This window comes from Neoarius graeffei, chromosome 22 (assembly GCF_027579695.1).
Source record: "Neoarius graeffei isolate fNeoGra1 chromosome 22, fNeoGra1.pri, whole genome shotgun sequence".
Lineage (NCBI taxonomy): Eukaryota > Metazoa > Chordata > Actinopteri > Siluriformes > Ariidae > Neoarius > Neoarius graeffei.
In genome coordinates, this window is record NC_083590.1 from 18,142,518 (window position 1) to 18,156,052 (window position 13,535).

Below are 13,535 nucleotides of genomic sequence, written 5' to 3' on the forward strand. Positions count from 1 at the left end.
TTCAAAGGGATAACTCTTTGTTATGGTTTAGGCTTGATCACGTGACCCTGAGAGTGCACACTAGTTTATAGACCGATAGAACCGAGTGAGTAGTATTTCAAGCGAGCGATATTTTCCTAGATTTCTTTACTTTAGCAATCCTTTATTCAAGTTTCCAGAAATGCCAGGCCAAAATTGTGTGGTTTTTGGTTGTGGTTCTTGCAGAAGAACCAAAGGAATCGGCGTTTTTAAGCTGCCGTTGGCGAGCGATGAAGCTCATAAGAAATGGCAAGAGGAATGGCTTGGTGAGCTAAAGAAGACAAGAGAAGTAGACCAAGATTTTAGAGAACAGATCAAAAGGGATACAGTCTACACCTGTGAGAAGCGTTTTGCGCCTGAAGATGTTGAAATATGTCAGTATTCAGTTATTGTTTGTTATTGATCAGTGAGTCTCCGCGCACCGGTTTGAGACTGTACAACGCTAAGCTTTAGTTGAGCTTCCCTTTACTTTCATTTTTTTTCTTTCTTTTGAACTGTTTTCTCAAAATATTCCTGTCTTAATTGTTTTTTTCTTTTGCTTTTTTGTAGTTCACTCCGAAAAACTAACAAAAAAGAAACCCATATTTGGCGCTGTGCCTAAGCTGAAAATGCCTAAGAGAAGCCATGAAACCTCTAACAAGTCTCTATTAACTATATCTGGTCTGGTATTTTTCCCCACAATCATTACAAAGTATTTCTGTCGATTGAACCTGCCAAACAAGAGAGACCAATGCATTAAAGCATGGCCATAACAAAACAACGAAAGATGTTCAAACAAGGTTTCTGATCTAAAACTACATGAAAACGAGAGTTCGGGTGCAAATGTTTAAAAAAAAAACCCTTGATCTTAGGCATGAACTTGTATTTTTGGTTGATATCTAGACCACAAGAGATCAAGTTCAAGTTTAGTCGAGTTTAGTCTGGGCAGTCGCGTGGCTCAACTTTCACGCAAATTCACAAATTTCATACTCACATCATCGACTGAGTTCGTAAAGTGCTCCTCTCATCTCATCTCATCTCATTATCTCTAGCCGCTTTATCCTTCTACAGGGTCGCAGGCAAGCTGGAGCCTATCCCAGCTGACTACGGGTGAAAGGCGGGGTACACCCTGGACAAGTCGCCAGGTCATCACAGGGCTGACACATAGACACAGACAACCATTCACACTCACATTCACACCTACGGTCAATTTAGAGTCACCAGTTAACCTAACCTGCATGTCTTTGGACTGTGGGGGAAACCGGAGCACCCGGAGGAAACCCACGCGGACACGGGGAGAACATGCAAACTCCACACAGAAAGGCCATCGCCGGCCCCGGGGCTCGAACCCAGGACCTTCTTGCTGTGAGGCGACAGCGCTAACCACTACACCACCGTGCCGCCCCAAGTGCTCCTCTATTTCTAAATTTTCCAATAAAATATCTAAGATAGCATCAAAATCATCCCCAAACAAGAAGTCGTCAGATCCGTCCGCCATGTTTGTTGTTGCCAGGTTAAAGTGTGCACTCTCGTGATGACGTCACGGTACAGTTCAACCTCAAATACGAAACAATAGGATGGTCCTTTGAAGTTTGCTGGGTTTCCTAACCATCCCTTCTATTAACTATGGTGTCATCTAGCCAGGGTTCACATTTAGTTTTAGACAGTGGCGGCTCCTGAATTTTTTTCAGGGGGGGCAATTTTCCCCCGTTATGTCTACACGGACCATAAATGTCCACAGGACTGAAGTAAATTGATCTAGGAAGCAAGTCAACTGTTCTACAGAATGTTCTGAAAATAGATTTTGTACTTCAAACTCCATGACCAGTAAGAATTTTACAGACTGTGCAACTTAAGGACAACAGGAAAGTGCACTTACTGTAACAAAACATTGTAAATAGTTGGCTAACATAACAATAGCAGTTGAATAAATAGATGAGTGGATCTTTAGATCTTGCAATTACTGGTATTTACCAAGGATATTACCAAAGTGCTAACTCTAAGAGCAAAGTGTGGCAAATATAAAAATGCACATTGAAAACATCAAAAGTGAACAGATTCTGTGACTGTGTGTGTGTGTGAGTCACGAAGTCAACCAAACCCAGAAAAACACCACGGTGACTGGAGCCCTCAGTTTCGTCTTTGCCTCGTAGAGCTAACTCGAACACTCCACAAAATTTCACGCATTGGATGAGCCGGTTTAATATGTGCCTGTTCTTGCTCACCTCATCGTTGTGGCGGCGAACTGCTAGCCTGTAGCCCTCATCCAGCTGTGTAGCGATGTTCACTCTCCCAAAAGCCAAAAACTTCAGGCAGCTGCCCATGTGAATCTTTGATGACTCATGTTTTTTTTTTATTTTCTCCGACAAATGATGCATGTGGGTGGCACGGTGGTGTAGTGGTTAGTGCTGTCGCCTCACAGCAAGAAGGTCCTGGGTTCGAGCCCTGGGGCCGGCGAGGGCCTTTCTGTGTGGAGTTTGCATGTTCTCCCTGTGTCCGCGTGGGTTTCCTCCGGGTGCTCCGGTTTCCCCCACAGTCCAAAGACATGCAGGTTAGGTTAACTGGTGACTCTAAATTGACCGTGAGTGTGAATGGTTGTCTGTGTCTATGTGTCAGCCCTGTGATGACCTGGCGACTTGTCCAGGGTGTACCCCGCCTTTCGCCCATAGTCAGCTGGGATAGGCTCCAGCTTGCCTGCGACCCTGTAGAAGGATAAAGCGGCTAGAGATAATGAGATGAGATGAGAAATGATGCATGTCCGAAACTCCAGTGACCGTCCAAGCAGTGTTGTCCGTGGAGCCACCTCCAGGGTGGAAAAGTAAGCAGGGGGAGCAGAAAACCGCTGAGGTGTCCTTGCAGCCAGCTCGCCAGGATTTGCGCTGGGACCATGTTGAAGTAAAACCTCGAGTATATGATTTCCCCCCTTGTCGAAATTTGTTTTATGTTTAGATTTGGTTGGGGGGGGTCCAGCTTGTTTTGTTGCCAATTTAGCTTGATTTGATCGCTGACTAAATGGAACTTCTTTTAAGGACCGCACTGAATTGCTTTCCACATCCATCTCACCTCAGAAACTGAGCGGATCAAACACAACTTTGCCACGCTTCGCAGTGACGTAAGCACGTTAGGGCAAGCCCCCCCGGAATCCATAGAGATGTGTCAGTCAGGAGAAAAAAAATATATAGAGTGCTCCGAGATGATGCTAAAAATAGTAACACTGCGGTCTGCGCGGCCATCTTGGAAGTCACTCGCTCCAGAGCGCTCATAGAGTACACATCATAGAGTACACATTCACCGATTCGTTTCCGCGTTAGAGGGCTTAGAAGCTTGGATTTTTTAAGAATTTAGACATCTGAAGTGACGGAGCACTACTGTGAAAGTTTGGATAAGCAGGCACGGGAGCGTTATGCTGAGAAGGTACGTTTCATTGGGAATGTAGATCCATACACTGTTAGTGAGAAGGAATGGAAAGCTGACCCCAGCTTTTTGCCGCATGTGACATACTTGTGAACTATCTAGTGTTTCACCCAAGTCCATTTTGTGAACTAAAGCATGTGTACATAAACATTACTAGGCCTAGATCTTAAATGCCATTTTATGCAACAATGCACTGCAGTAGACATAAGCTACCTAATGTGACAAATATATCCATTAATCATTGCTGAAAGTACATAGAAAAGATAATAGTTTGTATCACATTTATTTTAGTAACTATGAAATTCAAGACAATATTAACCTACCTGTCACAAAGTGATCAGAACAAATCCGGATACAGTCAAGTTGTCCTAAATTTGATCGGTTAATGGCAGCCAGCCACTGTCGTCTCCTCTGCTCGCTTTTCTCCTGTGCTGCAATTCCCTGGTTAGTCACGACTTTAGGGAGTCTGTGGAAGCTTTTGTCACCCTTTTCCCCCCGGCTACTACAGCCAACAATGATGCACGTATTCAGCATTGTCACCCCTTTTTGCTTCGCTGAACAACAACAATGCACTGACACAGCGACCTTTGACTTCCAATATGGCCGCCGCTGGGTTCGCGCTGACCTCGAAGCACTCTATTAACATGGGACTCTATCAGTGAACTCTTGGGCGATTTTCAGTGTGACTGAAATTGCCCCAAAAGGGACGGTACTCTAGAAGCAAGACCACCCTGATTGGACAATGATACCCAGAGACAGATTAAAATGGCCTCGAGCAGCACTGGTGAAAGTTTGTTTTTAAAAAAGAAGAAAAACTTTTTTTTTTTTCGTTTTGTCAGTGCGTCGCCCAATCGCCCTTATGCACCAGCCGCCCTTGGTTTTAGGCTGCCTGATTTTTAATGGAGCCACAGTGTCAAAACAATTTGGCAGGAGGAGTGGAACCATGAACTCAGCTCGTCCGTGTCGTTACACACTGATTCAGGAATGACACAGCTCTGATTAAAAACGGCTGAGAACTGAGCAGCAGTGGAAGGGTTAATGACGCGACAGCACCGGGCAGCAGCAGCGCGAGGTTTAACTGTGTTACCGGCGACAACAACATCAAACAGTACCGGCATATGGTCCGAAAACACTGCGTCACAGATCTCCAAATTAAACACAGGCAAACCATATGATAAAACAAGATCGAGTGTGTGTCCACGTTCTTGTGTGGGACCAGAAACAGACTGTACTAGATTAAAAGAGTCAATGAGGTTTATTTATTATTTTATTTAAAGGTTTAGTTATCAGGAACAGTGCACATTAATAAAACATTTAACAAATGTAAATATGCCAGAATTAACCAAAAGGCTACTTTGCATCTGCTGTCCCTGGACTGATGTTAAAATGGTCACCCTAAAAAAAAAAAAACACTAAATCTAAATAAAAATTCAAAAGTAGAAGACTAATCTAAAATACATTCACACACAAGCTAACAAACTCAACACCAAACAATTACTACAAGCAAAACCAAAAACAACATTAAGCTACAACAACAAATATCAACAACATTTATAATACAAGACACAATAAAAAACTAACAAGCCATAAACAAGCAGGACATAAACACCAAACACAAATAAAAAAAACATACACAAAAAACAACAGTAATACTCGACAAACTAACAAGACAACATGACAGATAGCATCAGAAAAACATCGACAGGCAGGGCAGCAAACATGGAGAAAAATCAAACACTAAAATTTAATGTTGACAGCCTTGACCACTAATTAACCACTTTAAAAAAAAAAAATTAAAAGAAGCACAATTTGATTGATTTCTAATGTCAATTGGAATGGAATTCCACTCACGAGCAGCCCTGATTGAAAATACAGACTGGCTAAAAGCACTTTTTCTAAACTGGACCACACAATCTCCTCTAGCTGCACTCCATGTAGATGTTCATACCACCTTTATAAACTGGGTCAGTACAGGAGGACCAAGTCCATGAATAATTTTATACATTAAACATGAGTGTGAATATTTAATAAGATTTTCCAGATGTAGCAATTTGTATTTCATTAAAATATGGCAATAGTCATTGGATTTCTTATCCAATACCGTAATGTTTTTTTTAAATATATATATATATATATATATATATATATATATATATATATATATATATATAAAGAAAGTAGTGGTTTGAGTGCAGTATTGCTAGCTTAAGGTTAAGAAAGTCCTTCACCATTGGCTTATCAGGACAACACACATGAACATTAAAATCCCCAACAATAAGGACACGGTCATACTCGGGCATAATTTCAGCCAGGAAATCAGAAAAGTCATTTATGAAGTCCTTATTGTATTTGGGAGGTCTGTAGACCGCCACACACACACACACACACACACACACACACACACACACACACACAACACTCAGTACGTTTACATGCACATCCAAATCGAGCTGCTGTCGGTAATCGAGCTAAGGGTCCCAGCAGGGGTGCCAGAGAAATCCAATCCGACATGCACACAAGGAAATCGAGCTATTGTGTGAGGTACATTGTGCACCCGAGCCACAGGTGGCGCTACACGCCCTATCGTGTTGGTACACTTCCGGTTGTTGTCATGAAGAAGAGCTATTCAAGAGTATAAACAAAGTTATCAGTTCCGTGTTCACAAGAAATTTTACTGGTCTAAATCACTACAAATTGCTCTAATGACAGATTTTATGACATTTCCTGTACATTTTATTTATCTTTTTATTAAATCCACCTGCCAAGGGACTACAGGCGGAAATTAGCATGTACTGCTATAACCTGGGACAGACATCTGTCCTTACCACAAGGATAATGTTTAATTTGTACACTGTCCCTTTTAAAAATAAAATATACTCTAAACTCTAAGAAGAGTGTTTGTAGTTTGTATGTACGAACAGAAGTGTTCCTAATAAAGTGGGCAGCTAAGGTGAAGTGTCATGCTGACCGAGGCTGTTTTTTTTTTTTTTTTGACTGAGGCTGTTGTGTTTCCCGCTTGTGGTCTCGTCACTCGTCACTTCCGGAAGGGGCAGTGCTGAAGTAAGTAGCTCGACTACGTAGCTCGATAGGGTTTACATGCACTAAGTAGCTCGGCAGAAATCGCATAATCTAGGTCGTGTAGCTCGATTACGAGAAATCAAGTTCGGTTCAATTTCAGTTGAGCTAAGATGTTTCCATGCCATTTAGAACTTCGATTTCAGTCGAGCAACGGCAGAAATTCGATTTTCTCTATGTGCATGTAAACGCACTGACTGTGTGAGGGCAAGCCAGCTCAAATAAACTCATCTCAAAGCTGGTGAAGGAGGATGACAGAGACAGTTGCTTACATTTATAATGACTTTTTTATAAATAGTCGCTATTCCTCCTCCTCGGTCCGCGGGGAGTTAAAACAGCAGCAATCCCCAGATTAAAGTTCTGTGAGGGCGCTGGACTCACCAACAGCAGCCACGTCTCAGTCACACAGAGAAAATCCAGTCCTCGGGAAGTAAAGAAATCCTTCAGGATGAAAGTTTTGTTCGCTAGCGACCGAGCATTGACGAGCCCAAACTTGGCAGGAATCGGCGGATCCACGGTAGGAACCGTCCGGGGGGCCTGACACAAAGGCCAGAGGTTGCACAAATTCACCCAGCGCCAGCGAGGCCGAGGAGAGCAGGGGCCGCGGGGCTGGAGCATCTCATCCGGGCCGACGACAGGTACCAGCCAGGCGTTGAGAAATAACGAGGTGAGGCACCGCTCCATACTTAATCCAAGAAACCTTGGAAGTGCGCGACAAACAGGCCTTCAGCCTTACCAGTCGACCGCTGCGTTTACGCCGGAGGGATGGAGCAGAGGCGCGGCACAAGTGAACTGGGGTCCCCGATAGGAAAGGGGGCAAAGACTTTTGTCCACCAGATCTTTGGCAGAAACTTGAATATCCAACAGTGTTTGGCGATCAGACACCAGTAACGAGTAGACATTTAGACTGACAGTGACAGATACAGCACAAACACACATAACGCTGGCAGAGACAGACGGCAGGCCACGCACACTGGCGCCATCTTGTCTTAATTTTCCTTAATTAAACCCACCAACATCCCAGAGTTGAAGCTGTTCTGTATGGAGGAACGGGCTAAAATTCCTCCAAGCCGGTGTGCAGGACTGATCACCAGCTACCGTAAGCGTTTAGCTGCAGTTATTGCTGCAAAGGGGGTCACACCAGATACTGAAAGCAAAGGTTCACATCACAGATATGTAATCTCATCTCATCTCATTATCTCTAGCCGCTTTATCCTGTTCTACAGGGTCGTAGTCTAATATTGGATCATTTTCCTCAATAAATAAATGACCAAGTATAATATTTTTGTCTCATTTGTTTAACTGGGTTCTCTTTATCTACTTGTTTGTCATCCATCGGTCACGTGGTTTTATGTCACTTGATTCACGCCTCGAAGCGGGGATTCATTTGGCACGCACTCTAAGAATCGACACATGATTCGAAGACTGATTCACCTGAGCATCACTACTATAAAACTGTGTGTCGGATTTACCGAAATAAATGGGCTGCATTTAGAAGAGGTCTAATAAACAACACCTGTATTTGCTTTTAAGTGTGTGTCATAGCCAGCTGTCTCAATACTCGAGACTTTTTTATGCTTAGAGGAAAAAAACAAACAAACCTCAATATACTCCACTATTTAGTCATTATATCAGATACACTTGTCATTTTGAGGGAGGTCATATTGTAGCTGTGCAAAAACACAATGTGATAATCAGGATAAAATATGAAATCTTTCTCAGCTGCCTTCTGTTGTGCTTTTCACAAACAGCTTTTATGTGAGATTATTATTATTAATGACAGCATTTTTATTCTATTTTTTTGGTAATGAAAGTGGACTGGACTTGCAGTGTAACTTCAGAACAACAAAACATCAAGAGTCTCCCTGAACGAGTAAACATTTCAATTTCATTGTTTGCATTTTCAGTTTAAAATTCCTCTAAAAGAACCGACTCACAGAGTCGATTCACTCCCTGAACGACACATCACTTGGAGTGAATCAGTTTTCCGAAAGTGAAAGTGTTTCTCTTTCAGCTGAGACGCTGCTGTGATGCTGTTGGGAGAGATGATTCAAAATAAAACAAAACTCCAACTCCAGGCAGAACCGGTGAGATTAATGAAGCCCAGCATGGAGTGCTGAGTAAAAGTGAGTGATGTGTTGGAGAGAAATGTGGTTGTATTTGACTGAGCTCGTGTAAAAACAGCAGTAAAACTGCGGAACTGAAATCATCTTCCCTGTAAAGCTGCTGTTTATCGGCTGTGTGTTCTATATTCGAGTTTCTCTCTTCAGTTTCTCATCTATTAAACACTCAGAGTTTGGGGGAATTTAACTGGAAATCATTTTTTGTTTGTTTCCCTTAATCACATAATGTGGTAATTTGAAGTTTAACGTGACTTTAATGGAGTGTGTGTGTGTGTGTGTGTGTGTGTGTGTGTGTGTGTGTGTGTGAGAAAAGCTGATAAAGTGGAGGAGTTTCAGTCAGTGAGGGAATCTAATAAGAAGAGGACATCTTACATCACTTTTAATGAACTGGACACAAATTAATCATTAAACTGCTAGTCAATGTGGAGAAGGGAAGCTACAGTGATCATTCAATAATTAAAATAAAATAAAGTACAATTTAATGTGGTTAATTTTGGGGTGGGAGATCTGGCATAAATATTTCAAGATTTTTCAGGCTGGATCACAAACATCATGTTTTTTTAATGTTTGTTTTTAAAACTATTTTGCAAGTTACTTATCAGAGCAAACAAACTAGTTTCCCTGTTGATGTTAATATATCTTTACATAATTTCAGTGAAAAAGAATAACACACTTGAGGCCAAAGTACCTTTTCAAACAAATTTTAATAAAGTGCACTTAACAGCAAAATGTAAACAATTATTCCAAAAAAGAAAATAAGTAAATATCAAAATTTTAAAACAAACAAATATAAATCAGTTCTGGTCTTGTTTGTTAAAAATTTGTCAAATCAACACCAGAATCAACAAGACATTCTGTTTCTCAGAAAACACCACAAATGTGGCCACCATGGATTTCACTTCCCAAAACACACAGCCTTTGTCATGCTCACAGTCACCTGACTTCTGATCTCACACACACACACACACACACACACACACACACACACACACACACACACACGCGCGTTCACAATCAAATCAACACATATTGAAGGACTTCAATTCCATATCCACTTGTACATCTACCAGAACGTATGAAGCCTTTATTTCTGTTTTCTTATTCTGGTGCATGAGTTTGGGTTTTGTCTCATTGTTGATGTTTGATAACCGCCTGACCTTTGCCTTTTTTTCTTTTTTGAAACACTTTATTTGGGTGCCTGTCTCTTCATTATTAAAACTTCAAACTGCATTTGCATCCATGTCAGCCTCCCATTTATGGCAACAAATATGTAAATACAGAACACTTTAGCTGAGTTTGTTTACATTTTTATTTTATTATTTTTAAATAAGATATGTTTTATTATTTATTTTATGGTACTTCTCTGGCCATCCTGTGTTCATTTGAATGCAGGTATTAGAAAAATATGTGAGACTCAGTTAATCATAATGAGGATCAGCGATATTTAGAAGTTGCTTCATGGTTCAATGTAGCTGCAATGTCCTGGCATCAGTGATCAGTGTTTTCTCATAAAGGGTGTCTTTAGGCTGCTTTTCTACCTTTGCATAATTTTCCAACTGTTTTCACCGTGTCTGTTTCTATAAATTCCAGTATTTCCATTTAACTGATGTGGAATTTTTAGGCACCAGATTCTCTGTGTTCTTGGCCATGTTGTTGGCAAACAAAATGAGGAACTGTTACCCAAGAATCTGCTGACTCTGGGTTAACAGAGAATACATGTTTCAATTTCATTGTTTGTTTTCAAATTAAAAATCATCTAAAAGATCCGACTCAGTCAATTCCCTCACATCACTTGTAGTGAATCAGTTTTCTGAAGGTGAAAGTATTTCTTTTTCAGCCTTGAGACAATTTTATTGCTGTTGGGGGAAAAAAGAAAACTTCAACCCCAGACAGAAACGGTGACATTAATGAAACACAATATGGACTGTTGACTAAGTGATTTGTTGAAGAGAAATGTGGTTGTATTTGACTGACCTCATGTAAAAACAGCGGTAAAACTGCGTCCCGTCAGCGGAACTGAAATCATCTGAGCTGTTATTTAATGGGTGAATGTAGCTGCAATGTCTTGGCATCAGCGATCAGTGTTTTCTCAGAAGGAGTGTCTTTTGGCTGCTTTCTTGCCTTTGCATATTTGTCAAACACCAGTTATTTTCACTGTGTCTGTTGTATAAATTCAAGCATTTCCATTTAACTTATGTGGAATGTTTTAGGCTCCAGATTCTCTGTGTTCTTGGCCATGCTGTTGGTAAACAAAATGAGGAAATGTAACCCAAGGAGCTGCTGACTCTGGGTTATTATTGGTTTGTTCCTGTGTCTTTCAGGGAGACCGTGAGCTCGACTAGTGAATAGAGTAAAGTCTGGCTCAGAAAACAAGATGCCATGTCTGAGCATTTTCAGCACAACTGACAAAATATATTTAGCGTCACGGTCCATGTGCTCCCTCAGTAAAAACAGATCATGGATCGTTCACGGTGTAAAACAGTCATATCACACAACCCTACTTTAGGCTCACAGAAATCATCTCTGTTTAGTGCAACGGACTTCAGACTGACTGACTTCTGGATCAGAATTTATTCAAACTAAAACCCATTTAATGCTGGGAAAGAGAAAGCAGTATTAGATTTAAAGTAGCCTTTCTATTAATGACTTTTGGAGTCTTTCACATGTGCAGTTCATTAGATGAAAAATATTTTTTCTCCCATTTTAACAGCATTTTTTCCCTGATTTTTAGAGATATAATTCATTCAGTTCAAGAGTGACTTGAGATCAGCGCCTTCAAGAATCAACAGTGGTGTTCATGAGATGTGTCTATACACTAATATTCAAAAATGGAGAGCCGTGATCTGGAAACAGATAATGTGACCCCACCCTCAGAAAAGTGGTAAGCGACCATGTTCTAAGATTTTAGTCATTAACTGTTCATATCTGAAATATTTAGTGAGTATACATGAAAAGAATAACTTATCAAAAATTCATACTAAGAATGAAATGTTAGTAGTCACCACTTGAAAAAAATGCCAGATTCTGTTCATTGTAAGTAAAATTATATTCTTATTAAATTAAATCTACAGGCAGTTTTCATGCTGTGGGCCTGGAGTTTGATTCATGTGCTATAACACTTCCTTCTGATTAGCTTCACTTTCTGGACTGTTAAAGCAGATATGCAGAGCCTTTATTTTTAAATAAATTTCTGAGTGGATAGTATCTCCATCCTTGACTCTTGTATGCTGCATAAATGGGAATTAAAAAAATATATTTGAGAGTTAGAATAGACCCCTTCGCATGTTTGTAAACAAACCGACCGTTGCCAGGATGCGCGCGCAGCCTGGACCCAGAAACAATGGCGCTGCCCATAGACCGGCATTATGAGCTGTCAGATTATGCAAAACAATTGTCGTTACAAGATCGAGAATGCTACATAAATAAGTTAACTCTAACAAGTGGACATCGCCTACCAGATACGCATTTAATTAAAGAGTGGATGGACAATGTTAGTAAGTTCCCTGGTATACAATGGCCAGATATATACTCGTACCTTATTGACAAGACTTCAGTGTACACCCACGAAAAACTTTGTGCCTACAAGTCTTTAGACGCATATGATTATGTTATGTGCGGGCATGTACAACTTGATTAACAATGGGACATTCATATTCATTTTGTTTTAATCAAATTATGCCAGTGATGTGATGGCAATGTGGCTTTAGCTACAACAGCAAATACCAACACTAAACAGCAATTTACAGGAGGTAATGGCATGAAAGGAATGATAGTGTAAAGAGTGCAGCTAAGAGAAATCAGAGCTGCGTAAAAAGCGAGAGGCAGAGAGCAGAAATGAAACTGAACGGGGCGGGAGCTAGGTTAGAGCAGTCAACGTAAGTTGGCATTTAGAGTGAGGGCACACAATTTTACCTTTCCATCCTTGCTTTAAAATTGTGATTTTCGGCATACACAAATAATGATGGCACAAAATCTGGACTGCTTGAGTCAAGCGATACCTCTCCTACAAACAAAATTGCATGCAAAGCTAAGTTAACATGCTAACAATATTCATTACATTGTGTAGCTATGACCCAGCTAATCAGACAAACGTTACCAAAGTATTTTGCTACATCAATAAACGAAGACTAGAAAGAATAAAAAAAGAAAGATTTAATAAATAGCCTGATCTTACCTGTGATGAAGTGGGCGCTGCAAACCCGCACATTTTTGATGGTGCTTTCATCCCAGTCTACACATTTGATGGCTTGTAGCCATAGATGTCGGCGATTTTTTTGGAATGGGTGAGATCCTGCTGGAATTCTGTACATTTTAACCCCATCACTGCTACGTTTCTGACACCCGACAACACAACAACTAGGCATTTCTGAGTCTTTTTTGGGTCCAGGCTGCGCGCGCAATTTCCGCTTACGTATGAATGACGTTTACTGCGAAGGGGTCTATTGACCCCAAAGTTGGCATTTGAGCTGCCCCGCTGAGCCAGCCAGCCTTGATTGCGTGACATCATAGCCGTAACCGGTTTTAAGGCCAAGGCCTTTGATAGCTACAGAACAAAGTCATATAAATAAAAATTTATGGTGAAAGTAAGAAATACCGTTACCGACTTGCTCAACTAAGACTAATTTGACTTCACTGATTGTGGGTTGAGACTCATTAAAACAGGATAGGTGTTATAACTTATGCAACATACATGTACATGCATGAATTTTCACTGATAAAACGTAAAAGGCTAATTAAATAATCAGATGAACTGGGACAATCACATTTTGAAGCAAATTAAATAATCTTATACCAGTAACTTAAACACAATACAAGTTACATGTATTAATCTAAATGCAGGTAAACAATGCGTTGTTTTTGTTGTTTTGTATCCAAATGAGAGTCAGAGCTTACCCTCTGTGTTCTCACTTCTTGAAGGCCGATCTT

At 40.7% G+C, this 13,535-nt stretch overlaps 2 protein-coding genes across 26 annotated transcripts in view; both read left to right on the forward strand.

Annotated features, from left to right (window-relative positions):
• LOC132870726 (protein NLRC5-like) overlaps positions 1 to 13,535 on the forward strand; it is a 930,547-nt gene that overhangs the window by 393,761 nt on the left and 523,251 nt on the right. The window lies entirely within an intron of this gene.
• The window catches only part of LOC132870728 (NLR family CARD domain-containing protein 3-like), a 65,029-nt gene continuing 59,974 nt past the window's right edge, over positions 8,481 to 13,535 (forward strand). The window contains exons 1-2 of the mRNA XM_060904546.1: positions 8,481 to 8,612; positions 11,341 to 11,490. Coding sequence (XP_060760529.1) covers positions 11,438 to 11,490 — 53 coding nt within the window. The 5' untranslated portion in view covers positions 8,481 to 8,612; positions 11,341 to 11,437. The remainder of the gene's footprint in view (positions 8,613 to 11,340; positions 11,491 to 13,535) is intronic.